This window comes from Haliotis cracherodii, unplaced genomic scaffold (genome assembly GCF_022045235.1).
Source record: "Haliotis cracherodii isolate W230 unplaced genomic scaffold, xgHalCrac1.p SCAF_31, whole genome shotgun sequence".
Classification (NCBI taxonomy): Eukaryota; Metazoa; Mollusca; class Gastropoda; order Lepetellida; family Haliotidae; genus Haliotis; species Haliotis cracherodii.
Window position 1 is genome coordinate 707,381 of NW_027266288.1, and position 26,489 is coordinate 733,869.

The 26,489-nt window shown below is 40.0% G+C and overlaps 1 protein-coding gene across 1 annotated transcript; it reads right to left on the minus strand.

The window, feature by feature from the left end:
- Nucleotides 1-3,486: 3,486 nt before the first annotated feature.
- LOC139477138 (uncharacterized) lies at nt 3,487-9,435 on the minus strand. Its single transcript, XM_071259690.1, has 4 exons — nt 9,080-9,435; nt 6,748-6,810; nt 4,592-4,798; nt 3,487-4,001 (listed from the first exon to the last, which is right to left on the minus strand). Exons 1-4 carry the CDS (start codon nt 9,243-9,245, stop codon nt 3,697-3,699), a joined length of 741 nt encoding a protein of 246 aa, XP_071115791.1. The 5' UTR covers nt 9,246-9,435; the 3' UTR covers nt 3,487-3,696.
- Nucleotides 9,436-26,489: the final 17,054 nt, after the last annotated feature.

The window sequence follows — 26,489 nt, forward strand, 5'->3', positions numbered from 1 at the left end:
TGACTGTAACCCTTGTGATATTAATATGCTGCATTACATGCGTATTGGTACTTGTACATTGAACTGACAAACAATACCAAGTGAAGTAAGTTTCAGCTGTAACTGAAGTAGGCCATTAGCCCGGTCCTCTCTAGCATCTTTCTCCTCCCAATGCACGCACTTGTCTATCAATTGTCTACCACTTATCTACACATTGTCTAACGCTTGTATAATCATGGTCTAACGTTTGAGCAAAATGAGATCAGAGTTAAAGGTTTACTGACCTAAATTGCAAGTCGCCATTTAAGTAATATCTAAACACTTGGATAGGGAATAACTGTTATAGTTTCTACACACGTAGATATGTTTTGTCGCGTTAATTACGTTTTAAATGTATTTCACACACACAGACACACACACACACACAGACACAGAGAGAGAGAGAGAGAGAGAGAGAGAGAGAGAGAGAGAGAGAGAGAGATATATATAGAGATACATCCCACTAGGGTATAATTACATGACTTTTGACGACAAAACTAGGGTATAATTACATGACTTTTGACGACAAAACAAATCTGAAATTTTCAAAAGTTGTCCCGCGAGATGAAACGTTGGACAATGTCCATTATTGCAAAACAAAGAAATATCTGACTTGAATTCCTAATACGAATACATCTTGAGTGAGTGAGTGAGTATGGTTTTACGCCGCTTTTAGCAATATTCCAGCAATATCACGGCGGGGGACACCAGAAATGGGCTTCACACATTGTACCCATGTCGGGAATCGAACCCGGGTCTTCGGCGTGACGAGCGAACGCTTTAACCACTAGGCTACCCGACCGCCCCCGAATACATCTTGAATGATATGGACAAAGACCACTTGTCCCCAAGTGTTTGTGCACGATGCCATAGCGTCAGGCAGTTGCTTCATGGGCGTCAATCCCTGTTCAATGACGAATCAAGACCCTTTGGCGAACTGGGGCACAGAACGAATGTTTGTTTGTTTGTTAACGCTGCACTCAGCAACATTACAGCTATATGACGGCGGTCTGTAAATAATCGACTCTGGACCAGACAATCCAGTGATTGATAACATAAGCATCAATCCACACAATTGGGACACGATGACATGCATCAACCATGTTAATGTAATTGTTACGAGTGTGATAGCTTTCAATGTTATTGATTTGGAAATTGGCACCCAATCTTCACTATGTGGACGCCAACTGCCTGATGCTATGCAGCGGTCATCTGGATGGCCTGATTTGTTAATACTTAATGGCCTGAAAGAAAGTGCCATCTGAAGTTTACTATACTGAGAAACAATAAATAAATATTGAACTTCTAAATGGATAACAGCCTAAGCAAGAGGTAGGCATCCCCAATGATCCTAATTGCGCTACCTTCTTGTTGATCTATTTCTTCATGCAAATAAATCGGAATTTCACCTTGGTTAGTCACAACAAGGTTATGTAGCCAAAAAGGTAAAAATATGTTCACATTTATCCTTGATCTGATATCATCAAAAAAACATAAGATGCCACTGATTTACACACATAAAATGAAACAGTAGAGACCAATGAGACTACCTCGCCAGATTCATAATGAGGTTTGTGCATAAAGATGTAAGGTAAAAGAACAATTTCCAAAAGACTGTATGACAAGATGGATGACCTCAACTTTCCAATAGTCCAGGGGGGCACGGGTGGCCCAGTCGTCTAAGGCGCCGCGATTCGCTGTGCAGAGTTGCGTCCCTTCGGCACGCCAGAAACCTATGATTGTGGGTTCGAATCCCGGTTCGACACACTTATGTTTCTAGGTTTGTCAGCACCATACCCGTGCTCGTGGATTTCACCGAAGTGGTAAACGTCTGAGACCTGCATCACTTCGGGCTTTCCTCCCACATTAAGCTGACACGCCGTGATATAACTGGAATACTGTTAAAAGCGGCGTTAAACCAAACACACTCACTCACTCCAATAGTCCACTCCCTCTTTGTGTCGAGCAATATTCCTGCAGCTCCACAATTCACAACTTTTGAGTCCAACGAGTATGCAAATGTCTGCCATATAAATTACTTTGTTGTGATGTGTTTTTTAGAAGAAAACAAAACTGTTTGGCTCTTAATTAAATTTGAAAATGTATCTTCTTGTGTGTTCTTTTGTGTTCGTTTGATTAACAATTCACTTGCCTTTGCATGTGTTTGTGATGGTATCAACACTTTTTGATAGTGATTCATAAACACATGCTCATCATATAGTGGGAATCGTACAATCTACTCTGATTTCAGTAGATGTTTCTTGTGTTTTGTCGTTTTTTATTGTAAATTAGGTCAAGCGATCTTTAAATGCGATTTCATTTTGTTGAAATGTTAGAGAATGATAATACGAGTGTTAGACAATGTGTTTACACTTAGTAAACAATTGATAGACAAATGTGTGCATCTTGGGGAGCACCGGGTTTAATTACCCATTTCAGTTACAGCTGAAACTTACTTGGCTTGGTATTATGTGTCAATTGTCGATATATACACGAAGTGCATCTTGATTGACAGTTAACTTTGCCCATAAAAATGAAGTACGTCACACACATTCAAGACAATGTTGAAGCTTAGTTCGCAATTTATAAGTCTATCGGCTGAGAAAAACCTAGTGAGTATAGTTATATGCCGTTTTAAGTAATATTTTAGCAACATCAAGGTAGGGGCAAAACAAAAGAGACATTATCAAGTGTAGGGAATTGAACCCACACCATCGGTGTGACGAATTAACGCTTTAGCCTCTTGGGTTTACGAAGACAAAATCGGCTTTATGGCCCTGAGGGGCTGCATCATCAAACGAGGATTCCCTTTTGGGCAAGGAAACAAAACGGGTGAAAAAAAGCTTCAATGATTCTAGCTTAGTTAGTATCAATTGAAAACAAACGTGATTATAAATATATACTTTTTGATGACTGACAAATAACAAGAAAAAGAGGAAAAGTACTTTTAGGTGCTCGATAAGTGTTTTTTACGTTTGTGAATTCTACTTTTTGATAAATTTAATGTATCACATGACGTAAAATGGTTGTCAATCGTTACCATAACGTCATGGGGGAATACGGCGCAAATACTGAATCAAAACACAATATTGGTTACATGTTTGTACCAGTATCTCAAATGACACGATATCTTGAGCGAGAAGTCAACTGTATAGTGATTGATACAGACAACAAAACACCTTTCAGGGAGTGTCGATTTCTGCCGTTTGTTTCTTTGTCTGTGGGGTAACGTATAACGCTGCACTCAGCCATATTCCAGCTTTATGACGTTAGTCTGTACATAATCTAGTCTAGACCAGACAATCCAGTGATGAGCACCAATCCGCGGAATTGAAATACGACAAGCATTCGCCCAAGTCGCCGATCCATTTAGTCGCCTCTTAGGCCAAACATATTCTTCCATGGAATTGCCACAAGGCAGTGAGTGAAAGAGAAAGTTTAACTTTTGATGTTTTTTTCCTCTCAAATTGCAATACATGTATAATTGGCAACGCACATAGACATTTCATCACATATCGTTATAAAGAACACTTTGAATTTGAAGTTTAATTTCTTTTAATAATCTCTATAACAAATGTAACACCGGGACGTTTTTAATCTTCAAAGGAAAAAGGTTCATTTCTTAGTAATGTAGTTTGAAGTATAACATAGAACCTAGAACAGACAATACTGCTTCCGTTAGTAGGAGGGTGGAGGAGAGTGGAGCATGGAACACATGGGGACATCGCACTTTTCCCAACGCGCCTTTTTATTCGAGGTGTAACACCACAAATACCCGCTACGTGATGGGTCACGGCAGTAGTTGGCAGATTCCTTTACAGTTTGGAGCGAGTCAAAGCCTGGGATAATGAACTGCCCGTCTTCGTAGCCGTGAGAGTGGGGCTCCTGACCATCCCACCGCTGGCATGTCTTGCCGGATCTGGTTGTTGACTGAGTGCCAGTATATACCACTCTTGAACCAGATATCATCCAGCAACTGGTTACTGTCAAAGATAATAGAAATACATTAATAAATAAAGTTATGCCTCCTTCGCAATTTCTCGTGGGTGTACTGTTCTTCTATGGTTATGCATATAAATACCACTGAAACAGTGGTAGCCAAATGCACCTCTTTTCATCCATCACTGAATGTATAGTAGTGGTAGTAGTGGTAGTAGTAATAGTAGAAGTGGTAGTGGTAGAAGCAGTAGTAGTAATACTAGAAGTAGTAGCAGTAGTAGAAGTAGTAGTCGTCGTTGTAGTAGTGAGTGAGTGAGTATGGTTTAACGCCGCTTTTAGCAATATTCCAGCAATATCACGGCGGGGGACACCAGAAATGGGCTTCACACATTGTACCCATGTCGGGAATCGAACGCGGCTCTTCGGCGTGACGAGCGAACGCTTTAACCACTAGGCTACCCGACCGCCCTCGTTGTAGTAGTAGTAGACGTAGTAGTAAGCGTAGTAGTAGTAGTAGTAGTAGTAGTCAGAGCGGTCAAGTACTTTGCATTCGTGATTATTGGGGAAAATACTCCTACGTCTAATTTTAAAAAGTACAAGAAATTTTCAGACAGACATTGAAGTAGTTACTTACTGTTGACACACGTCATGCTGGCCATCGTCCAGTAACCGTCCTTCAGACAGAAGCTTGTCATCTGGTCACCAGGACTCATGTTCAGCAAACCCTTCTTGCATCTGTACTTGGCGACAGAATGAAGACCTGTTGAACTGTAGACAACGTCTGTGCCTTCTAAAGAGTTCGGTGAGCCACAATCCACAGCCAGCTCAGACGTCAGATTGGCTGTAAAGTAAATATACATACAAACATTACGAATTTATTTTAAATATTGGTACAATGTGTAAACATGATTACTGCTTCCCAGCAACAAACACACACACACACACACACACACACACACACACACACACACACACACAATGTGAGAGTGCTGGAATGTTGGTAAAAGCGGCGTAAATCCAAGTTGACCATACTTCAAGACTCACTACACTCAGCCCTTTCTAGGCACTTAAAATGAACGGGACACTGGCGTTATTTCAACAATATAGCAACCAGAACAAGTGGTAGCAGCTTGGGGCATCTCATATAATTACATCAAAGTCATATCTGAAAGCAATTTTTTTAGTATTTACGACTGTGTTAAACACGGGACACGGGCTATAAGCCACAGCAACCACATCTGGGCTCAGTGGGAATCATGAGGACTTACGGTGCTTCAGGATCCTGCCCGATGCGACAAAGAAAACTACAAGAAGACAATGACATGAGGGGACACCAGCCGGCTATGAACCACGACCAGGGAACCTGTCTGCACAGTGCTTGGGACTTATTGCTTTGATCATTGTCACTGCTAATCATCTAGCTGACTTCCATTTGTCTATTGCTATTTCCATTCTATTACCCCGGGATTCCGTTTGTCCATTGTCCATTGTCCATTACCAATCAGTGGTAATTTAAGTCCTGGCTTCCTGTTGTCCATCGCTATCCACTAGCAGCGCTAATTTACTATAAAGTGTTGGTTTCTATTTGTCCATTGCTAATCACCTATCAGCGCCAAATATCTGTTGGCTTCCCCTGCTAAGTTTTCACGTCTGCTATCTTATTACTTGTGTTGTTCCTACAGGTACATATATACGTTCTCTGCCACATAGCATTTAAACTTACCCTTCTCAAAATCAGAAATTAAAAGCGTAAATAAGCAAAAAATCACCAAAAAATGGCATAACCTATATCTAAACTCAAATAGCCAAATAAAAAAAGTACTCAGCAAACCACTAACCAAACCAAAAATTCTCCATCCATCCAAAAAAATTGACAGAGTAATCACTAAACTCCAAACAGGACACACCAACCTAAATAACCACCTAAAAATTTTTAAAAAAACATACTACAGGTAACTGCCCACACTGCAAACAACTAGAAACCCCAGAACACGCACTCATCCACTGCACACACTACCTAACACATCGAACCGCATTACAAACCACCCTCAATCTAGAAGCAATACTAAACCCACAAAATAAACTAGAAAACTTCAAGGCCTTAGGCGTATTCTTAATCAAAACGGAACTAATAAAATGCATCTAAAAACACTATAATATACCAAATCAAAATTACATAAACACACAAACATCTACCATACCCAGCTCCCTTAGTTCTCCTCCCCTACCCCATCGGCATCTATTCCATATCTCAAAATTCCCAAATTCTATGTAAGCAACCCCTAAAGCCCCCTCTTGGGTTGCACAGACCATTTTTGCCCCTTTCGGAAACACAATAAATGGCCTGGCCGGGCCCGTGTGCGAAATACGCATCAGTCGAAAAGCGCACGTTAAATCTCCAAAGTAAGTAAGTAAGTAACATAGCATTTATACACCTCATGAAGGAGTAAGCATATACTCCGAAACGTTGTGTTCCTCATAATAAAGAAGTTGACATCCGTAAATTCTCTTCCTTATGTGTATCACTTCTAAATGCCTTTCAAAGACAAGATCATTGCATTCATATTTCGACGTGCAGTACGTGTGTGTGTGCCTACTTGTAATAGACTGGACGTCGTCGTTTTAAGTGCAAGCCCACTGGGATACCATGCCACAATTTAAGGCCCTTTGGTATGAAATGTCCAGGGAACTGAATCACCGAACGTCCACTCTATCCACCACACTGCTGCGACGACTTTAGGACAGTACGAAGGAATAAAACGTAATGCTATTTGAGAAAAGACCAATTACCGACTTTCTTCTCGAGATCATTTATACGGTTGTCCATAGTCTGTAGGCGTGTTGCCTTGCTTTCTGAAAATAAAATTTGCGAATCAGTAAAACCACACGAATCCTGACGAGAAATACCGATTCCGAATTGCAATTGGTCCCAGGCTTGCCATAAACAGAGGCAAATAAATACAGGGAACTACGGATATAACGAACTCAAAGGGACCACTAATTTTAGTTCGTTATAACCGTAGTTCGTTATAAGCATATATACAGCATAACTACCGCAAATAGTCGGGACAAAAAAGTAAGTTCGCTATATCCGTCAGTTTGTTATAAGCGTGGTCGTTATAAACGTAGTTTACTGTACATAGCAACAATTACGCCTGCACTCAAATAACATGCAGATATCAGGACAGTTGCACACGAGCTGTGCACGAGCCCACAAATAGCATGTATCAAATATATACACGAGCTCACAAATAACATGTATCAAATATATACACAAGCTCACAAATAACATGTATCAAATATATACACGAGCTCACAGATAAATCATATCAAATATGTACACGAGCTCTCAAATAACATGTATCAAATATATACACGAGCTCACAAATAACATGTATCAAATATATACACAAGCTCACAAATAACATGTATCAAATATATACACGAGCTCACAGATAAATCATATCAAATATGTACACGAGCTCTCAAATAACATGTATCAAATATATACACAAGCTCACAAATAACTTGTATCAAATATATACACAAGCTCACAAATAACTTGTATCAAATATATACACGAGCTCACAGATAAATCATATCAAATATGTACACGAGCTCTCAAATAACATGTATCAAATATATACACAAGCTCACAAATAACTTGTATCAAATATATACACAAGCTCACAAATAACTTGTATCAAATATATACACGAGCTCACAAATAGCATGTATCAAATATATACACGAGCTCACAAATAACATGTATCAAATATATACACGAGCTCACAAATAGCATGTATCAAATATATACACGAGCTCACAGATATATGATATCAAATATATACACGAGCTCACAAATAGCATGTATCAAATATATAGACGAGCTCACAAATAACATGTATCAAATATATAGACGAGCTCACAAATAACATGTATCAAATATATACACGAGCTCACAAATAGCATGTATCAAATATATACACGAGCTCACAGATATATGATATTGAATATATACACGAGCTCACAAATAGCATGTATCAAATATATACACGAGCTCACAAATAGCATGTATCAAATATAAACACGAGCTCACAAATAACATGTATCAAATATATACACGAGCTCACAAATAACACGTATAAAATATATACACGAGCTCACAAATAACATGTATCAAATATATACACGAGCTCATAGATCAATTATGTCAAATATATAAAGGAGCTCACAGATCAATTATATCAAATATATACAGGAGCTCACATTTATATTATGACAAATATGTACACGAGCTTACAAATAACATGTATCAAACATATATACGAGCTCACAGATAAACTATATCAAATCCTTACAGGAGTTCACAGATAAATTATATCAAATATATATACGAGATCTGTAGAAGTATGGCACTTTAGCTCACCTGGACGTGTAGCCGACACTATAACATGTCAGCAAAGACACCTGACAAAAGCTGTCAACGTTGCTATTCAAATATGTTCCTGATAAATACTGAGGACAAAATTATAAACAAATATGAAACAAGTAAATATATTTTCTCAATGTTTCTAAAGTTACAAGAAGATCTTCACTGTTGTATTTTATTGTGTTAACACACACTGTCAACAACAATTATGTTTGTGTGAAGTTTCAGCATATTTGGACCCGTAGGTTTGGAGTGCACAGCCTCACCAGACACGAAACCGTCGGTTCTTTCTGTATATGTGCCCAGGGTGGACAAAACGACGGAAACGCATAACAATTGATTAGTTGGTGTGCGTCGATTCTTCCAAGGATTAAAAAGGAGAAATATCGAAGCCTTGTACAAATGTTAATGGGCAATCACATGGCGCGAATCCCCCGACTGACGTTAGGCATAGGATGCGTTGATCTTACACTGTCGGTTTCGTATTTCTGGTCGCGGAGAGGTGCTTTACCGTTATTTCTATATGCTCCGCTCGTCAGTAGTACAGCGAGATTGGCTGATACGTCAGGTTTTGGATTGATATCCTGTCAGTGGAATTCGAGTAAGAACATTAACTAAACCAGAGGACAAAATTCACAAGGAACGAATGCCGTGTGTGGGATGGCAAAGTAATGGCTGCTACATACTCACCACTGCGCATGTCCGTGTTCCCACATGTTTTATCCATGGAGGCCAGAAAGTAGTCCACGGATTTCTTAAAGGTGTCGTAGTTGTCCCGAATTTGACAGTCACTGGATTCGGTAACATATCCGAAAGCACACAGTAAGACCACACAGAGACAAAGTCGGAACACCATGCTGTTGACCGAGTCGTTTCCTTTAAGGACTAAATGTCATCCGAGTGAATGTGTGCTTGAGTGAGAAGTACTTTATCTCACAGCAGACGTAGCTGTCAATCAAAATATTCTGGACGTGTAATATGAATATGAGTCATGTGATGGTACCTCTCGTGATATTAATATGCTGCATTACATGCGTATTGGTACTTGTACATTGAACTGACAAACAATCCCAAGTGAAGTAAGTTTCAACTGTAACTGAAGTAGGCCATTAGCCCGGTCCTCTCTAGCATCCTTCTTCTCCTCCCAATGCACGCACTTGTCTATCAATTGTCTGACACTTATCTACACATTGTCTAACACTTATATAATCATTAACACAGTTAAAGGTCAGTTGTCCCAATTTACAAGTCAACATTTAAGTAATATCTGAACATTGTGATGAGAAATAACTATCATATATAACATGTCTACACACGTACATCAACTGTTTTTTTGTTTTTTTAGTGGCGAACTCCTGATTCTATGAGCGGAGCGCGTGTGTGTATGCGTGTGGGCATGTTTTTTTATATGTGTGTACATGTATATACATGCGTGTGTGTGCGTGTTTATGTTTATACGCGTATAACACTATATACACATATACTCACCGCCAAAAGAAACGCGAACCATAGAAACATAATAGAAGTGAAGAAGAGATGTTTCCAACGCGTACCAATTAATGACAAAACTAACAATTAGTTACCACAGAGTGACTTTATTCTTATCACGATATGCTGCATGTGATTTCTTAACACGCTAATCATTCACGAGAGAAACGGTGCATCTCGAGTCATGGATCTATGACGTCACATATGACGTGATGCGTTCATGAGCGTCACTTTACACAATATACATAATGTCCAAATAGCATGTATAAAATTTAAGAGGAGCAGATACAGTTTTATTGTGCAGTAAAAATCAAGTATTAATAGAGATTGTCGAGAATGAACAATATATGATATAACCTTATATATAAAAATAAGCCACGCCCACTGAAAGGGACTACTTTTATTACTACGGAATGTCGAGGAATCCCAACATGACAGTCGAGGGAATTCCCTTTCTGCTTACGGGTATCGTGATGCACAGGACATTTAGCAAAGTTCATGCATATTCATTGTCCAAACCACCCTTTGAGACCAAGGCCGAGAAGCAGTGAAACAGCAAACGTGCAGGCTCGCTCACCCGTTTATTTCTGCTCGCCTGTGTTCCACAAATGTCTTGTCTTCGGGTTTCATTTCTAACCAGCATTTTTCCGAATGTGTCCTCTCGTTCTCAGGGAAATAATGTTCGACTCTGGCGGTAACTGACCAGGCCACTTGAAACACCCAAGACAGATCTGTTCCGGTTCGTCACAAAGGTAACCTCCCAAAACCCCTACATCCCATTTCCCCTACAGCTTAAGACAACAAAGTTCACGGTCCATGGCACTGCTAATACCTAGTCTGTTACCTATTTCATACAATGAAACAACCCAAGAAACTCGAATAGATTGAGATAAATATTTAATTACGATTACGATATTATTCAAAATTCATAATACATTATAACAAAATGTTCATTTTTCATCTCAACTATAGATCGTCTCATCTCAGTTTCTCAGTGTAATAATTGTTTCTTACTATTGTTATTTTTGTAATTTCTAAAAATTGTCTTCTCAAGATACAGGCATCTTTCATTACACTCACATCAACTCTTTTTTTTAAACTTTCTTTTAAGTTACCTAAACCCCTGGAGCTCTACCCCTTTCATTTCTACTACCTCTACTCCAGACCTTAATCTCTGCTTTAGGTGAGTTCATAATGCCAGACAGGTAAATGCCGCGTGTTGTTTTAACTAATTGTAGGGGAACTAACTGGGTTGTAGGGGAAATGGAATGTAGGGGTTTTGGGAGATAACCGTCACAAACTGACTGATGCAAGTCTTCTCCCCTCTTGCCTTCATTGACAGGCCCTATGAACTTTGTTTTGACCCTACTCTCCGTTGATTGCCTGTTGACATTGTGGGCGTGTCAAGTTAGGTGCATAAATTAAACAATCACCTGACCCGCCACAGTTTGTTTTCTAAGTGCTAAGAATGTGGTAAGTCTATGTTAAAGTAGGGGAGTATCAGCTTAGTGGTAAAATAGCTTTTTGCAATGAGCCCTGAAATGTTTATCAATCTCGTCATTTTTGTCTTCTCAGATAAATGTATGTCCAAAAGAAACTTTATTCTCGAAAATGTTTTATATTTTTTTTATAAAATTAAAATGTGTCATGACATGTTACTTAAACATATCCCTACTGCCAAACCAAACGTAGTCGGCAGATAAAAGCGATTTTATCTTTTTTGTGTGTGTGAAATAAACATGAAACTCTGCATTTGTACAAAGCATAGAAATGAGGTTTGGTGATGTAATACGAAATGCACGCGCAAACTGTCTGTATAAAACGGCTTACGCGACTCGTTACGAACACAGTACACAAAAAGCACACAAACTTATGCCCCGTGCATCAAGCATAGAGAGAGAGAGGGCCTTCAGAGTGTCTCAACAAGGCGCCTCCAACGCCGACATTGCCAGAAGACTGCGCTATTGCCGTGTTACCGTCAGCAATTTAATGCAACGTTTACAACAGACTGGTCGGACATAGACAGGCCACGAAATGGTCGACCACCCGTGACCACGCCCGCTGAAGACCGCCACATGCGGGCAACGCATTTAAGAAACCGGTTCACCACTGCGCCGTCAACGGCAGCAACGGCACTGGGACACTGGGTCAGTCGATAGACTGTATACCGACGATTAAGGACATACGGTATTCGAGCTCGTCGACTGTACCATTCATCAACATCGACATAACCGGTTTATATGGACCCGCCGAGTTCGACGTTGGCAAGTGCGTGACTGGAGTCGAGTGATGTTTTCTGATGAAATGTCTTATTGACGAATGGCAGAGAATCACGCCTAACTCCATCCAACTTCTAACGTCATCAATGCGTCGACGTTTTAATGTGAGTATCAATGACCAAGGTGGACACACGCATTAGTAATTAAACATTAGACACGCTTTTATTGCTATTTAAACGTTTTCTCACAACTTTCGCAATATGAATTGTGTAATTTTTGACCCCACGTGTCTTTGTGTCTAAGTCCGACCGGAAGTTTATCATTGAATGAAATGAAATTTTCTCTACCTGATGATCAATGTTTACTCTAATGAATTATATACATATTGATTTTCTACATGCGTTTGTTGTTATTTAGTAACTCTTCATACATGGCGTAAAGTTTCTTTTGGGCTTTAGTTTATATACAACTGTTAACTAAGACAAAATTGTTATGGATGAGCAACTTCTTTATTACAATTGGGCGACGTTTCGGTGTAGATTCTAACACCGTTATCAAACAAATGATCATAGAATCTACACCGAAACGTAGCCCAATTGTAATAAAGAAGTTACTCATCCATAACAATTTTGTCTTAGTTACCATTCCAACTTCTAAATGCCACTCAAAGATGTTATACAACTGTTGTTGATTAAGCTACTGTAGATTACACGTTTTCTTTGTCGAATTTAATACATTATTTTTTTCCACAACCAATCCTTAAATAAACTCAGACAGAATGAAAGAATAATTACTGAAGACAAAATTCAAACAAATATGAAACAAGTAACCAAATGTCCACAATCAAGTCTGCAAGAATGAATCTATGTTGTATATAATATTGTTGCAACACACAACAGTTACTGTAATGCCAAGCAACCATTTTAAACCCTTTCACCAAGTTTACTGAGCTAAACATCCCTCTGCTATCCACCTTTACCTATATCGGATTATGATCGTGGGTTCGAATCCCTCTTTGTCTTGGTAGTGATTCTGGGTTTGTCGACTCCATACCAGTGCTCGTGGGTTTCACCGAAGTGGTAAACGTCTACGACCTGCATCACTCCGGGCTTTCCTCCCACATTAAGCTGACACGCCGTGATGTAACTGGAATACTGTTCAAAGCGGCCTAAAAGTCCAACTCACTCACTCAGTCACTACCTCGGACAATATTGGACTGTGTCATCTTTTGCTGACCTCCACATTTTATGTAACTGCTTGTCTGTGTTGTCTGGACCGTGTCCTGTGGATCGGGACGCTGTCGTCATGAATGGGCATGATTTGGAGAAATTGTTCATTGCCGTTTCATGTCGATTGAGTCCAGATTGCGTTCAGATCTTGCCGAATGTGAACCGTCTTTGTCGGTTCACTGTCCGGTCATTGTCTGATCTCTGTCGGATCGCATTCGGAAGAATCGGGACGCTGTTGGGACAGATTCGGTATTTTTTTTAACCATGCGGAAGATACAAATCAAAATGTGATTGTTGTCTTGATTAAATAAATGTTTTTACAAATTTGTGAATTTCCCGCCACGAATCACAGGATCTTTATCAGACTTTTGACAAATTTTAATTGGGAATGGTTCTATCAAGGGCGGCATTAAAAATCCTGAATGTGTCACTAAGCCCTTTTGAATTACAAAGCGTCAGAGTCTGTAAAAAGCTCCTGAGGTAATTTGACAGTTGGTCTGTTTGTCTATGTATCTATCGGGGTTCGCCCTGAATATGTTTCTAGGTTTGTCAGCAACATACCCGTGCTGGTAGGTTTCACTTAGGGCTTTCCTTCCACACTGTGCTGACACGCCGTGGTTTTATAACATCATTATTATTGGCAATAAAATGGTAATACCTTCTATATGCGATACGGAGTTATTATTCACATAGTTTCGTTTATGAAAATACCCATATTCACTGCCAAATATTGATACTTAATATCTATAACTTAATATTTTTCAGGACCAGGAACAGTAAATGCAAGACATTTTATCTGCGCCGTCTTCAGTGTAAAAAGTACTGCTAACAGCTTCAGTGGCAGAGCCATTAGTGATGTCATGTGATTGTGACGTCATGGTGTGCCGATACTGCTTCAGGAAAACACCCTCTGAGGTCAAGTGTATCCAACTCTGAACGAAGGTTCAAGGCGTCTTCAGTAATCATTCGACCCGTGAAGATCCGGGGTAGAATAGGTCTTCAGCAACCCATGCTTGCCATTACGGGCGACTATGCTTGTCGTAAGAGGCGACTGACGGGATCGGGTGGTCGGACTCGCTGACTTGGTTGATGCATGTATCCCAAATGCGTGGATCGATGCTCATGTTATCAAATACTAGATTGTCTGGTCCAGACTCGATTATTTACAGACGATGATCCAGACTCGATTATTTACAGACGACCGTCATATAGCTGGAGTATTGATGAGAGCTGCGTTAAACAACAAACCAACAAACCAACAAACTAGCTACATGATAAAACTCCTTAATACCAAATGGCACCAGTTCAGTATGTGCTTTATATATAGACATGCAATGTTTGGCAAGGAAATATTTAACAGTATATTTGTTATACTCCAACCTATATTAAAAGTGAAATACAGCTTGTTGACATGGAAACATAAACAATAAAAAAAATTAAAAGTGCTAAATATCAAAAGGCACCAGTGCAGTATGTGTCTGGTAAACGTGCAAAAAAGTTTTGTAAGAAAGTATTTAACGGTTTTTGAGTTACGCTCTTCAAACAACCACCACCCTTATAGAACCTAAGTCCAACTTGTTGCCATGGAAACATAAAAATTACAAATGTATAAAATTCCTAAAGAGCAAAAGGCACCAGTTCAGTATATGTGCTTGGTAGATAAGCAAAGTTTTGTAAGAAAGTATTTTACAGTTTTTGAGTCACGCTCCGGAAACGACCACCACCCTTATAGAACCTAAGTCCAACTTGTTGCCATGGAAACGTAAAAAATAAACATTTCTAAAATTCCTAAATAGCAAAATGCACCAGTTCAGTATGAGTCTTATAGACATGCAAAGTTTCGTAGAGAAATATTTAACGGTTTCTTAGTTATGCTCCTGAAACGATTTCGGGACGCACGCACACACGCAAACACAGACGCACGGACGGACGGAGGAACCCATTTCAATATCCCCCGCCAACTTCGTTGGGGCGGGGGACAAAATCATTTCTTGAGGGCGACGGCAGATTAACATTTTGTCCCAAAAATAAACTTATGTACATGTTTTGACCGCTGCCTTTTGGCTAAAATCTCAAAAGCCTGCAGCCCGAACCAACAGTGGAACCAGTCAATAAACAATGAGTGAGTGGAAAAGGCACTCTCCTACCCAGAGTTCCATGCCACCAGCATGGAGTACCTCTGCCATGTGACGATTCGTTACACTTTACAGAGTCCATTCAAGACATTGCATATGTTTTTCATATGTCTCATTTTTGACGAGTCTACACATTAAGACGAACATATGTCATCGACTGGTTAACTTTCATTGAGAAAATATCTGAAATTATGAAGAACTATTTCCATTTGCGTATTAATCCTTTGTTTACATTGGTTGTACGGCTCCACGTGCTGTCATCGAAGCCCTACTGAGAGCTAGAGATACGGCCACATTTATGTGGATGTGACAGGTGTCTGTGGATGTGACAGGTGGGTCTAGGGGTCCAATAGGCATTTGTGGATATGACAGGTGTTTGTGGATGTGACGAGGATCTGGATATGACAGGTGTCTGTGGATATGCAAGGAATCGGGATATGACAAGTTTCTGGATATGAGAAGTTTCTAGATTTGACAAGTTTCTAGATATGTTAAGTTTCTGGATATGGCAGGTGTCTGTGGATGTGACAAGGGTCTGGATTGACAGGTTGGTATGTGGGTCCAATAGTGGTCTGTGGATATGACAAGTGTTTGTAGATATGACAGGTGTCTAGATATGACAAGTCTCTATGAATATGAGAGGTGGGTTCGAGATTTTTAAAAAAAAAGACTTTTTGTTCCAGAAAATACTGGATCAGCAGCAGCAGCGTGGAGTCAGAGAGATACTAGTATTTCACAGTAGTGGAATGAATCACTGAAGAACGGGGAGGGTGGGCCCATTGGACATGTCAAATTGAATTAAGGACATGTATTTTTTCACACATGTTCAAATGGCTGACAGTCAGCCTATGTTCTGTTTTCTGCAGAATCAACAAATAATCAACAACTTCAACTTTAATGCAGATCAACAATTATGCAGATCTCGTTGAACCAAAACGGACCTCATCACACCTTGTTCTTTCCTTTTTCTGACTTTCAACTAAACAAAAATAAAACATATCCATAGTTTACACAGTACGAAGACAATGCAAGGGAAGCAACGCTTTGATTTGTCACTCAAAGAAACACTCCAGGCATTGCGTATAAGGTAGTGTACCATATTGTGGATGAGCTTATCACATTTCAGTCCACCGTTTTCAAAGAAGGAAGTGCATTCTTTCTTTCAATACCAGGCGTGCACATGCTTTGCAAAGATTCCTTGAATGGATTCCTGGCACCAGTTCTTGGCATCGATACTTGGAACCGATTCCTGGAATGGATTCCTAGTACCAGTTCTTGGAACCGATTCCTGGAATGGATTCCTGGCACCAGTTCCTGGCACCGATACTTGGAACTGATTCCTGGAATGGTTTCGTGGCACTAGTTCCTGGCACCGATACTTGGAACTGATTCCTGGAATGGTTTCCTGGCACCAGTTCTTGGCACCGATACTTGGAACAGATTCCTGGCACCAGTTCCTGCCACCGATACTTGGAACCAATTCCGGGAATTGATTCCTGGCATCGATACTTTGAACCAGTTCCTGGAATGGATTCCTGGCACCAGTTCCTGGCACCGATACTTGGAACTGATTCCTGGAATGGTTTCCTGGCACCAGTTCCTGCAACCGATACTTGGAACCGGTTCCTGGAATGGATTCCTAGCACCGATACTTGGAACCAGTTCCTGGAATGGATTCCTGGCACCGATACTTGGAACCAATTCCTGGAATTGATTCCTGGCATCGATACTTGGAACCGGTTCCTGGAATGGATTCCTGGCACCAATTCCTGTCTCTGACTTCTGCAAACTAATACCCAGGACCGATACCTGGTTCAGACTACTGCCGCCTACTGGTCCTTCTCTGGGTCATCAAGATGAGGCTGGTACCCCAGGGGAAGCTCCGCCCACTTCTGCCTCTCCTCGCCTGCCAGGATTCCATATATGATGGCGCCGCCACCATACACAGCAGCCGCCAGATAGAAGATGATCTGCCACTGGCCAGCGTTGTCCTGGAAACCATTTCAGTGATTATATATTACTTCATCAGCATGCACAGTTCCAGACAAGGTTTCCAGCCATTGAGTATTTACTCCATGTCATCATGGGCAGAGACAGTTTTCTTTAGGCATTTATTGTTTTATTTTCTTTGGTCCGGTATAGTGGAGTATTTTTAAACCAATGAATAGACCTTCAAACTTCTTTAAGAGGCGTTTAGAAGTTTGAGTACTAAGTAAGGATAAGATGTATGGATGAACAACTTTTTTATTGCAATTAGGAGCGACGTGTCGCTGTTTCTTCTAACACCGCTATCGAGCAAGTGACGAACAGAGTATGGTTGACAAGCATATTTATCAAACAAAACTGGCTCCCACAGGAGATATGCTTGGGTGAGATGCTGCAATGAAATTGCATCACAATGCTTTACAGACCATTGTGACACCATTGGTTACCATGACGTCACACTCAAATGACATCACTAATGGCTCTGCTACTCAAACTGTTGGCAGTACTTTTTACACTTAAGACATTGCTTATTACTGTTTCCAAACTGAAAAGTTTGGAGGAATGATGTTGGATTATAAATAAAAGCTCTCCCTCGTGTCTTTTGATATCAAATATATCAACACTTTTTGATAAAAGTGAAAAAACTCCTCAGCAAGCCTCAGGGTTTTTCTACTTTTATCAAATTGATATCTCATGCTTCCATATTACGACTAATGTAGAAATGTAGGAAACTAACAACACCAGTACTTTTATCGATGGCTAGGCAGTACATAGATCTTTTGGATATGTTGACTTCAAGACAATCAACTTGAGTTGCAGGTTTTACAATATATACTGAACCGCAAAAGAAATATCACCCCAAGTAACATTGCACGAAAAGTTGTCATTTAAATATATGGGTAATTTTTGTCAAACTTTCTAAAATTTAACATTTACCCTTGTCCGGAAAAATGAAATTTGATGATCAACAAAAAAAGCAGATGACAATAAAACCGATCACCAAAACGCACCTCGGCAATGGCCATGGTAACCTGATGCACTTGAGTTCCGTGAAAATTGAAATGCACATGCGTTCCCCCATTTTTTGCCCTATAAAAATCGACCCAGATCGGATAACATTCATTCGTTATTAAATTGCTACCACATCCCAAGATTGACAAGAAATCAGCTACACCAAGCCCTTGGATGATTGCAAGCTGGACAAACCGCCTGGCAAGTAGCCTGTGCATTTCAAGTCCACATAAGGACCATATACAGGCTCCAGCAGCAGTACCAGACCACAAACACTACAGATGACCGACCAAGGGTCACCACCCGACGTCAGGATCGTCACATTGTGCAAAAACCTTCTTAAATATCGCTTTGTTACTGCTGTGGAAACTGCTCGACAGACCATGGGGACACACCAGCAACATATTAGTGCGGACACTGTGCGTCGATGATTGACGAGCAGTCACAGGTCACACCCGGGAGGACCCATTCTGACACGTCATCGCCGGGACTGTCTTCAGTGGGCAACACAGCACCAGCATAGGAGCCACCAGCAGTGGAGAAGAGTTCTCTTCTCAGATGAGAGCCGTTACTGTATCTCAACAGCAGATGGCAGAGAGAGAGTCTGGCGACGCCGTGGAGAACCTAATTCATTTGCTTGTGTTCTTGAGAGCGACTCATGGAGTGGTCCCAGCATCTTGGTTTGGTGTGGAATTGGTTTTGCACAGAGGGTCGGCCCTGTTGTCTTCCAGAACATCGGTCCAGGGAGAGGCAATGGTGTCACAGCGGCTCGGTACATTGATCAAGTCTTGAGACCACACGCCATACCTCATTTGGCACGTCGCCGTAACCACGAGTTTCAGCATGATAACGCCCGTGCCCACACTGTGAGAGCAACAAAAGACTTCCTCCAGCAGAATGGCATCAGAAACATGCAGTGGCCTGCCCCCAGTCCCGATTTAAATCCCACTGAGCACCTGTGGGACGAGATTCAAAGACTACTGAATGACTTCCGACCAAGGCCGACAACTGCAGCTGAACTGCGCCAAGCGTTCCTCAGAGTGTGGGCTCAAGTGCCTATGGCCTTCATCAACTGCCTCATCAATTCTATGTACCGACGTTGTACGGCAGTCATCAATGCACATGGCGGACACACGAGATACTGACTTGTGATGCCATGTAATAAGCAACTTCAATGCATCAATGATAAACTCTAACAAAAATCTATCTGGTATTTCATGGCGGTATTCTTTCAGATAGCTTCCAGTCCGAGCTCAGTTTCAATATTACTATACAAACTAACAACATCAAAACTAACTAACATAGAACCTTCCGGTACCGCAATACGTCATTTACATAAAAAATCAATGACATCTCTGAGAAAACTTTTTACATGTTTACATAAAGGCTTAAGAATAATATCTATGAAATGGCTAAGACGCTGAGTACAGCTCTCGGGTCCTCCCACAATAGGACTAAATCCTCGGGATTTTCCATAGAAATAACTTCACAATTTCGATCATTAATTTCCTTTTGAATACATTTACTTTTATCTACTTTGGGTAGGCCATAAAAATTGGTGAGATAGTCCTTTTCTTTGTCTAGAATTTCGTCATCATACTTATCTAACAATTACTTAACCTTATTCTGGACAGATTTTTCTTCTCTTTTACTAGAATTGCTATAATATTGATCATTGATCATCATTTAAAATGGACATTATCTTTCTTTGATAAAATGATTTATTCATAATAACAGTAGCACCTACTTTATTGGCTTCTTTAATAACAATGTCTGTATTATTTTAAGATTAGTAAGGCCTTTCAATACACATTTTGTTTGTTTTACATGAATAGGAGCACTTTCAAGTATATCACAAAAGTCTTCCAAATATTTTTTCTCTCCCGCGTGGAGTCTGGATATATTTTTTACCAGACTTTCACTATATTTCTTATTGCCTGCGTCATCATTCCATTCAACGTCATTGTCCTCTTCAGGTTCAAAATATTCCACCAGTCTCAGTTTTCGAGTAAAGTTCTTTAACCCTGTTTTGATAGCATCCGGATTGGGCGTAGGTGTAGGTGTAAACTTTAAACCTTTTTTCGGTAAACTGATTTCATTTACACTGAGGGATGACAAGACAGGTTTATGATTTTAGGATCTTTAATGTGATTCCCACCCTTTTCCACCTTGGGTGTCTTGGCTTTTCATGGAAATTGCCTCTTCCTAAAAAATATTTCTTGATTTCTTTTTATACACACGTCCCGGTCTGTTGGGCCCCCGTTGTCGGCCATATGTTTTAATATTCTTTAGTTTATCCCCACCGTTGTATCCATTACTGATGCGCCTTTGTATCTCTTCTTGTGAAAGGGGTTGCTGTGGTGAATGAACTGGTTCAGAATTCCCAACTGCAACTGTTTCGGCAAAGGTTTTCCCGCATTTAACAACCTTTGACTTATTGTGTTTTGTCTTAGACATTTTGAAGTAGGATGCTTACGTCCTCATCACAGCGTGTTTATTAACAGATACAGAAAGGATGTGTTCTGTTTTCTTCTTATTTTTGAAGAAACTTTTCCCATATCTTTCTTGATATCTGAGCAACTAATTTGCTTTTTGTCGCCACTTTTCACATGCGTTTTCTTCATCTTTCTATTTATTATGAAGTTTATAAAGTACATGCCCTGAATTTTTTCTATGTAGCAATTCTCGCATTTGTCTGTCTGTGTCATAAAACTTACGGCGATAATGATCCACATTTATTTGCATCAGCTGAATGTTGCTTCGAAATCTGTGTACCGCTAGCTTGATACTAATATCATTTGCTTCATCACTCTCGCCTTCTTTTGGTCGAATCCGAAATTTAAGAGGCAGCATAATGTGTTCTTCATTCAACCACGTTCACAAAATGATGCAAGGGTTTCCCCTAAATGTTATGACGTCACGTAATTATATGTTACAACTTCATGTCCGTTATTCAGTTATGGCCTGATGAGGCTCTTACATGGTACGAGTTGAAAGCGCTAGCCTATTAAAACTGTGTTCAATCTTACTCATATATCACAACCATACATAACCACACTGTTGTTTTACGGTTACAAACAATCAATGTTGATACATAACTATAAACAAATGACCAAACCTTGTACATATCACCAAATGAAAAATATATTTTTGGTGTCGCCCATACCTTGTCGCCCAAAGGTAAAGTGAACAGTGGACATGTATATATACTGAACAGCAATGAAAACGCACCAGCAATAAATCTTGAAATATTACAAAAACAACTTGAGCAATGACCGATTTTGATTAGAACAGACATAGACGGATTATTAAGAAAGACGACAAAGGAAACAGGAATACCACACAGTAATTACATTTACGTCATCAGTGTAAGGAAGACCCATAGGGTTAAAATGAAAAGTCAATATCTGTTATGTCCGCCACTGGCAGCAACACAGGCCATGCAACGTCTTCTCATTGATCGAATAAGTCTGCGAATAGTGTACTGGGGCATTCCACTCTTGACGTAGTGTATCTTCAAGTTCTCTCAGGTTCTGTACTTGCGGACGACGTGAGAGGCGTTGACCCAGGTAATCCCATAGATGTTCAATTGGCGATAGATCGGGTGACAGGGCTGGCCATGGAAGCAGAGGCACATTATTGTTCGCTAGGTACTGTGTTGAAACATGTGCCGTGTGCGCTCTTGCATTATCCTGGTGCTGATGAAGGAATGGGATGACGTGATTTGCCAATATGTTATTCCTGTAGTAATGGGCATTAACTCTTCCACGACAAACATGGAGCTCTGTTTGATGGTTATGACTGAAGCCGCCCCACACCATGACCCCCCTCTCTGGTGGTTCTTGTCTGCTGGTATCTGCTCAGTAGCCTGAGGACTGTTGAATGATGGCATTGAAACCGTTGTGCAACGACTCTACTTGACGTACCAACTTGAAGCATGCCCATGGCACGTTCACGTTCCTCTGCTGATAATCTTGGCATTTCTTGTGTCAGTACCCTTTATGTCTGCAGCAACAAGTGATGTGGCTTTTAAAAGTCTGTCTTTTATAGCCCTATTCTGCATGCTTCCCATGAAACAAAACACGTTTTCAATTATGTACACGCAATTTGTTGCGTTTTGGCGATTTCGCTCACAAAAAAATTAGGAATGCGTTTTGACGAGCTGTTCTTCTTCATGCTTCGTCCAGAACGTCGTATATTACTCATTCACTTATATATTTTCATATGACTAAAGCCCGGATAAAAATTCAGTTAAGTCTTGTTAATCCGACACTTGTTAATCCGACAATCGGCTTTATCCGACACTAATGATGGGAACCGATTAAATCAGTGCTATTTAGACCCGTTAATCCGACAGTCTCGCACTCCGACTCCGACACACCTAATTTGCAACGAATTACTGAAATCACTCATTAATCAGTCTCGTTAATCCGACACAGTGATTAGCGTACTCCGTGGTCATCTGCCCGCGAGTACACAGCTAGTGTTTTGATGCGAGGCGAGTCGACTTAGCTGCATATTACAAAGCTGCAGAGATAAACTTGCTTAACAATAAACAATTAAAGCTTTAAATAAAGAAAACAGGATAATTCACATGCTTAGATTACCTCAATATTATTAAAATCAGATACAAGTTCTCGCTATCGACGAGGACATCCCATTACAAGTCACGTCAGAACAACCTTTCGCGAACTATGACCGACCAATGAAATGACCAACAGGAAGTCGACGTTAGCCACTTAGAAAGCAGCTTTCTTAAGCTTTGGGTACCAGTTTCAGTGAGTGAGTGAATATTGCCTAACGCCGCATCAGCAATTTGCAGCTATTCGCGGCGATATATGTCACCCATTGGTTGCTGTGTAACATTATATATACATGTATGTATGTACATATATATGTGTGTGTGTGTGTGTATTTCAATGTCACATTCAAAAATCACACTGATACTTTTCAAATGAAAACAATTCCATCTCAATAAAGTTTAAGGAACAAGAACAAACCATCAAAAAAAAAATAAACCACAGTGTTTTGAATATGTAATTATCAATTAAACATAGTAGAGAAAGTAAGCCACACATCTATCTATAGAACATTTTATTCTAACATAACATTTAACTCTACTATCTGCAAAATTGTCTGACTAATGGCCACTAATGGGTTTTGCAATATGGTAACCTTTATTTACAATTGCATTTCTGATTGCCACAAAGTTTGAAAAAAAGTTTCAGTTTAACAGCTACAGACAGTTTTAATAAACAAGTGTCACACTCAAGCAGTGTGTGAGTGAGTATGCTTTTAAGCCGCTTTTCCAGACTCTAGCAAAAGTTCACACACAATAAACACAATGTAATACAAGGCATAAACAGGAGCCCAGCTGAGACACTTACATACAATACAATGACACCTACATACATACAATACCCACGTACATACAATACAATGACACCTACATACATACAATACCCACGTACATACAATACAATGACACCTACATACATACAATACCCACGTACATACAATACAATGACACCTACATACATACAATACAATGACACCTACATACAATACAATGACACCTACATACATACAATACCCACGTACATACAATACAATGACACCTACATACAATACAATGACACCTACATACATACAATACCCACGTACATACAATACAATGACACCTACATACAATACAATGACACCTACATACATACAATACCCACGTACATACAATACAATGACACCTACATACATACAATACCAACATACATACAATACAATGACACCTACGTACATACAATACCCACGTACATACAATACAATGACACCTACATACATACAATACCCACATACATACACTTAAGAAATGATTTTAACCTTGTGTGAGTACATTGGAGTATGTGTGTATGTGTGTGTGTGTGTGTGTGTGTGAGTTGGGTTTAACGCCGCTTTTAACAGTTTTCCGGTTATATCGTGGCGTATCAGCTTATTGTGGGAGGAAAGCCCGAAGTGATGCAGGTTTCAGACATTTACCACTTCGGTGAAATCCACGAGCACGGGTATGGTGCTGACAAACCAAGAAACATAATAGGGGCGAACCGGGATTCGAACCCACAATCATAGGTTTCTGGCGTGCCCATGGGACGCAACTCTGCACAGCGAATCGCGGCGCCTTAGACAACTGGGCCACCCATGCCCCTCATTGGAGTATAAACCATGCTAGAGTGACGGCCAAACTGTATGAACGTCGGAGCTTGCAGGGTTCCCCCAAAAGAGAGGTGACATGTATACTCAACTTGATTTACAGGAACATCTGTTGTAGTTTGTTTTCAAGCAACATATTCAAATAATATCATCATTGGGAGATTGAGTTAGTGAGTATTGTTATACGCCGCTTTTAGCAATATTCCAGCAATATCTGAGGCAGGGGACACCAGAAATGGACTTCACACATTGTACCCATGAGGGAAAAGTCTGGTGCCTCTTGTTACATGAATAAACACGAGTCATCAGAAGATGACAAACCCCCCAAACCCACAAATTCGAAAGAACAATTTATCTTTGTTACTTTGAGTTCAACTTGATGAGAGAATTTCTATCTAAGCTGTCTGTCCATATACATGAGTAGTTATTTAACTATCAAAACAATACAATGGAATTGGGATTTGGAATGATGTCAGGTACACTAAAATATTAACAAAATCAAACTTGTTGCCACGGAAACAGAAAGGATATACATTCAAAACATCCCTAAGTAGCAAATGGCACCATTTGATAACCTGGTCTTTGTGTGTGTAAAGTGTCATGAAAGAATACCTAATAATTTTAGAGATACGGCCCAGACAAACACACCACTATGAACAGCGTCAAAGTCAAACTTGTTGCCATGGAAACACGAATTTCTTTTTTTTTAAATTCCTTAATAGCGAAAGACACAACTTCAGCCTTTGATTAATACATGAACCATGTTTGGATGAAAAATTTTGAATAGATTTTTAGTTCTGTTCCCAAACGTCACCTACTAGTGTTTCAGCTGAGTCTTACTTGTCTCCATGGAAACTGGGGAAAAAAATCAAATTTTGAAAAATTACAAAATAGCAAAAGGCATCACTTCAGCCCTTGATTAATACATGTGTGTGTGTGTGTGTGTGTGTGTGTGTGTGAGTATGGTTTTACGCCGCTTTTAGCAATATTCCAGCAATATCACGGCGGGGGACACCAGAAATGGGCTTCACACATTGTACCCATGTCGGGAATCAAACCCGGGTCTTCGGCGTGACGAGCGAACGCTTTAACCACTAGGCTACCCGACCGCCCGATTAATACATGTACCTGCTTTGGATGAAAAGTCTTTAACAGTTTTCAATTTGTTTCCGTAAACGACACCTACCTCTCCCACTTAAGACAAATAAAAATGCCAAAAATCTGCAAATACCATGTTTTCTTTTCTTTAAATATGAAATAGAACGTGTAGCACCCTTCCTTTGCTCTTGCAACTCCTTTGCCTTTTTCCTCATCTATTAGATTCCCTCAACATTCAAAAAAACAACACAAAAGCCAAAGTGTGAAAATGCAATTTACATTATATCAGAACAGATAGGTGTGGTGTTAGAAAACGAAAGGGGTTTGCAAGTTAAAACAGTTCACAATCAGGGCTCGATTTAAAAGTTTTCCCATAGACTTCTATAGTAACGTTATATATTTTTTTAAACAACTAAGCATTGAGGAGCCATTTAATAAATGCACAGGTGTTCACAGTTTGGCCTCAGAGCAGCAATAAAAACAAAAAGAATTGACTACTTTAGCCAGCTCCTTTTCTGAGTACAGGAAGCTAAACACACTACCCCCAGTTCCGCACCAAGCGTCACTTGCTTGAAAATATCTGTAGTTACATTCAGCATAAGTCATCATGTTAAAAAACATTGTCAGTTTTAATTACTGGATGGAAGTACATTACAAAAAATTACATCCAATCACAGCTGCCAGAAAATTCAAAAAAGCTCTCAATGAAATCTGCTTGTTGAACGACTGA

Bases quoted from the DNA above. Each gene is read 5' to 3' on its own strand.
- LOC139477138 (XM_071259690.1), bottom strand. From the start codon at position 9,245: ATGGTGTTCCGACTTTGTCTCTGTGTGGTCTTACTGTGTGCTTTCGGA. The intron at 6,811-9,079 runs GTGAGTATGTAG...TTTTATTTTCAG, and splicing joins GAACACGGACATGCGCAGTG to AAAGCAAGGCAACACGCCTA. The intron at 4,002-4,591 runs GTAAGTAACTAC...TATCTTTGACAG, and splicing joins CAGCATGACGTGTGTCAACA to TAACCAGTTGCTGGATGATA.